The sequence below is a fragment of the Culex quinquefasciatus genome, chromosome 1 (genome assembly GCF_015732765.1).
Source record: "Culex quinquefasciatus strain JHB chromosome 1, VPISU_Cqui_1.0_pri_paternal, whole genome shotgun sequence".
In the NCBI taxonomy this organism is placed as follows: domain Eukaryota; kingdom Metazoa; phylum Arthropoda; class Insecta; order Diptera; family Culicidae; genus Culex; species Culex quinquefasciatus.
Window position 1 is genome coordinate 62,808,844 of NC_051861.1, and position 4,875 is coordinate 62,813,718.

Here is a 4,875-nt window from a genome sequence, read left to right on the forward strand (position 1 = left end):
GTTTTTTTTAATAAAGCAAAATGTTTGCTCTACCAGCGGTTCTCAACCTGGGGTACATGTACCCCTGGGGGTACCACGAGCGGTCTCAGGGGGTCCGGAAGACAAACCCCGTAATGGCGGACATTTACCCCATCTTTGCTTAAATATTAGTTTTGCATAAAATTAAAATTTCGGATTTTTTGTAAGTGGAAAATATGGATATCGTGGTACGAAAACAACATTACAGTAAATATCTCTCTAAATTTAAAGATCAAGACTTTTCCTTCAAATTGTCACACAAAATACACTCTTTAAAAAATATTTTTCTTGACCTGTATCTCAGCAACAAAAGAATGGATCAAAAATGTTCAAAAAAGAATGCTGTAAAGAATTTTCTCAACCATTTGATTTTTTAGAGATAAAATAGAAATATTTTTTAATTGAAAATAGCTACAACTTCGAAAAAGTATGTGTAGTATGTTTAAATCTGAAAAAAAATAAAAATTTAAAGAACAAGCCATAGTCTCAACATTTGAATGCAAAAAGTGTTAAAAAATGCATTTTACGCTAGTTCTGTTGTTTTAGAATCATTAGTCTTCAAAAAATGTAAGATTTGACGAAAACAAAAAAATGAACGAAAAAAATAAAGATCGAAAATTTTCAAAAAATCAAAAGATTATTAAATCAACCCAAACATGCTTAAAAATGATTCTAGACGCAAGAGAATGCATTTTAAATTGATTTCAGCTGATTGCACTTAAATTTCCATTAAAATTTTGATGTTTTTGAAGAAAAAAATAATTTTTGTCCCATGATTTTTCGGGGCAACAAAAACTTTAAGTAAAATTTGTACCCGCTTTATGTGTTGTTGAAAAAAATCACAGCACGATAATTTTTTAATTGTTTTTACCATTATGTGTTTTGGGTTTTTTAGAAAGTATTTTTTATTAAAATTTATTAAAATATTTTACATTTGTATGGCACTTTTCCTGCGCTGCTGCCAAAGTGTATACATTTTTGTTTAGACTAATGATGCAAAAAGACTTTTTTGGTTAAAAAGAAAGTACTCACATAATTTAAGCAAAAAATAAATCACAAAAATTGATAATTCTTGGAAGAATTGTTCTTTTTGAATTCACAAAACCTTTTTTCAAAGAAAATTAACGAGCATTTACATCAATGTTGATAACAATGTATTTTTGTAAATCTATTTTTCAAAATTAATAAATTCTATTAATAATTTAACTTATTTAAAAAAATAAAAAACTACTTTTGATGAAAAAACCCGATACTTTGAAAATTAGAGGTTTGATTGATAACAGATAAAAATGGCTTTGTTTACAACTTACTTACATTTTACTCAAGATTTGAAAGCATTCTTGAGGAATTCAAACTTTGAACCAAATGTATGCGTTCAAAAAGTATGATGATATTAACGTTAGCCTAAAAAACATTGTAATTTGGTTTAAAAACATTCCTGAAAATTCCTTCTGGTCTCGGGAGAAAACCGGGAAATTGAAAATCGAAATCTGGTGGCCACCCTGATCATCCAACGTAACGAAAGCTTCAGATGTCTCGTTAGCTATTCGCACGCTTGATTTTGCTCCGTCGAGCGTTGCACGAATCAATCTTATTAGCTTCACCGGAAAGCCGTTTTCTAGCATAATTTTCCAAAGTTCGTTTCTTTTGACTGAATCGTACGCCGCCTTGAAGTCGATGAACAAATGGTGTGTTTGCAGGTTGTACTCCCGGAACTTGTCGCAGAGTGAACATCTGGTCCGTCGTTGACCGACCCGCTCGAAAACCGCACTCAGCTTGCTCCACAGGATTCGGGATAGTACTTTGTACGCTGAGTTGAGGATTGTGATGCCTCGATAGTGGCACAATCGAGTCTTTGCCCTTTCTTGTAGATTTGGGTGATGAGCCCGTATAACCAGTCGGTCGGAAGTTCAACCGCGCTCGGAACCCTGGACGTTCAACCGCGCTATCCTCGCAGTCTGCGGGGTCAACATGTTCGATAGCCTAGCTCGGATCTTGCACGCTACCAGGAAGTGATCAGAGTCGATGTTCGGTCCACTGTACGATCGGACGACCATCACGTCCAAGAAGTGTCGACCATCCACCAAAACGTGATCGATTTGTGTGCACGATTCGCCATTCGGGTGGCGCCAGATCTGCTTCCGAATGTTCATGCGCGCAAAGAAGGTGCTACAGATAGCCATTCCTCTGGCTGCGACGAAATTGACCAAACGTAGGCCGTAGTAATTCGTGCGAGGATGAAGGCTCTCCTTGCCGATGACAAGATGGAAGAAGGCTTCCCTTCCGACCTGAACGTTTGCGTCTCCGATGACTATCTTCACGTCGTGTCTTGGGCACTCTCCATAGGTCTTATCGAGACGCTCGTAGAAAGCGTCTTTATCGTCATCGGGCTTGTCGTTTGTCGGCGCATAGATGTTGATCAGGCTGTAGTTGAAGAATTTGCCCTTTATTCTCAACACGCAGATCCGGTCATTCACCACCTTCCACTTGATGACTCGGTTCTTCTTATCCCCAATCACTACGAAACCAACTCCGTGCATCGCCTTTTCGCCGCCACTGTAGTAGATGTGGTACTTGAAAGAGGTGTTGGATGGCGGTCACATGCACGTTCAGCTTGTGCAGCTCCCGGGCAAGAAGGCCAGCACGTGCAGGATCTTGGAGAGTTCGAACGTTCCAAGTACCGAGTTTCCAATCGTTGTCCTTTTTACATCGCCTGGTCTGATGCCGATTTATCCGTCCTGAATTTCTTCTTTTGTTTTTCTGAGTTAGTGTTTCGCTTCGGTCCTCAGTTCACAGCCAGAGTTCAAGTGACAAAGACGTGTTTTTCAAGTCGCTCTCGCATACTACATTGTTGTGAATAGTTGGTGTCGGAAATTGTCCGGCTGGCATTGTTTGCCAGCAAATTTGCCTTTACTCGGAACATTCGCAGCAGCCGAAATGGAACCCAAGAGGGAGAACACCATCAAGCTCTGGTTCGGAGCTGGTGCAAGGAACCCGAACAATGGAGAAGTCTTCAATTTTTTCACGAAGCAGCAGTGGACGAGCGACGTGCACAGCGCTATGTACCGGGATGACTTTTGTGTCTTCATCCGGTTCAAATCGGACGAGCTAATGCAGGGTGCCTTGGTGCAGCTTGGAAACAGGGGCACGTTTAATCAGTGTCTTGCGAACCTCCGAGGTGAACGGACACTAGAGCTGCGGTATTTTTTACTACCTAAGCGAGGATGTGTTATTTCAAATTATTTCACAGTCTTTTTAAAGACTACCTGATTTATTTTCCAAAATTCTAAACAGTCTTTTCAAGACTAACCCCACCTGAATTTTTGTTGTATTTTACAAACGAAGCCATCTTTTTAAAGAGAACTTTGCTTGCAAAATGCGTCAAAACAAAGGTAAACGCAAATCTTCTGAAGATTTGGTCGTTACGTCGGTGAAGCGTTTGAACGCTAAACCGGCTAACGGAAATAGAAAAAGAAAACAGCCTCATCCGAGGTCTGATTCTGATTCTGAAAGTGAGGTCAATCCCCCAATTCCATTGACAAACAGTTTCGGTGTTTTATCCGAAACTGTTGACAAGGATCCTTCTCCTCGTACTGAGCCTTCTGCCGTCGAGAAACGAGTAAAGGCTCCGCCAATTGTAGTGACTTCCGTCTCCGATTTGGCCAGCTTTCGAACGCAACTAAAGAATTGCAAGGAAACTTGCAATTTGAAGGTTTCGTTCCAGCTTGGTCGAAGAGGAGAATGTCGCTTGTTGACGGAATCTTTACAAGATCACCAAACTTTTGTTGGTTATTTGAAAAACCACAAACACAATTTCTACACGTATGAGACCAAGAATGCTCGTCCATTCAAGGCGGTCCTGAAAGGTCTCTCCAACGACTTGTCGGTGGATGAGATCAAAAACGAACTTAAGGTGTTGTTTGGCTTTGCCCCATCCCAAGTAATACCGATGAAGAAAAAATCAAACGGGAATATTTCTCGCTTTGGTTTGACTTCACAATTTTATCTGATTCATTTCAACAGAAATGAAATCAACAATTTAAAACTTTTGGGCAAAGTTCAGTTTTTGTTCCATGTACGGGTAAAGTGGGAGCATTTTAAGAAACATGGTGGTAATGGCCAGAATCTGACCCAGTGCCGGCGTTGCCAGGCATTCGGTCACGGTACTGATCATTGCGCCATGGTTCCAAAATGCATGGTTTGCGGGGATTCTTCTCACGACAAGGACAATTGTCCCGTGAAAGAAGTCACCCAATCTAAAGGCTAGTATGCAGATCGGAAGAAAAGGGGTCAAGAAACAGCTTTACGAACAGCAGAACAAAGGAGAAGGAGCGATTTCTTGGGGCTTTTCTTCACCCTCTCTGACTTGCTTGCGCTGCCGCTGCTGCCCATTTGATTTTTCTTGACCGGTTCCTTCCGAAGTGCGTATACTGCTTAAATGTGCAAATTGTGGTGGAAATCACAAATCAAATTTCAGGGATTGCCCCATCAGAAAAAAGGTTTTGGATTCTCGTGCTAAGCATCAGCCGAAATCCAAACCAAAATTTTCTCAGAGTCAGGTTGTACCTGCAACTTTAAATCAAACGTTCGTGCTGTCTCACTCGAACAATGCTAGAAATACCCCTACCGTGGAAAAGTTAGGTAACACTAATGGTATGTCTCATGCCAACGTCGTTTCGGGTTCGGGTTCATCCACGAATTTTAAATCCTCTACCAATTTTCCTGAAATTGGGCAGGTACCTCAAATCTCATTTGAAAATGTTTCTGCTGGCAACGCTTTGGGATCTTCTGATCTCGGCGATGTTACGTTTGAAAAAATGACTTTTTTGCAAAACTCACTGTTTGGTTTGATTCAAA

At 40.4% G+C, this 4,875-nt stretch overlaps 1 protein-coding gene across 1 annotated transcript; it reads right to left on the minus strand.

Annotated features, from left to right (window-relative positions):
* Positions 1–1,928: 1,928 nt before the first annotated feature.
* On the minus strand, positions 1,929–2,558 carry LOC119769973 (craniofacial development protein 2-like). Its single transcript, XM_038263925.1, has one exon. The coding sequence runs from the start codon at positions 2,556–2,558 to the stop codon at positions 1,929–1,931; it is 630 nt and encodes a 209-aa protein (XP_038119853.1).
* Positions 2,559–4,875: the final 2,317 nt, after the last annotated feature.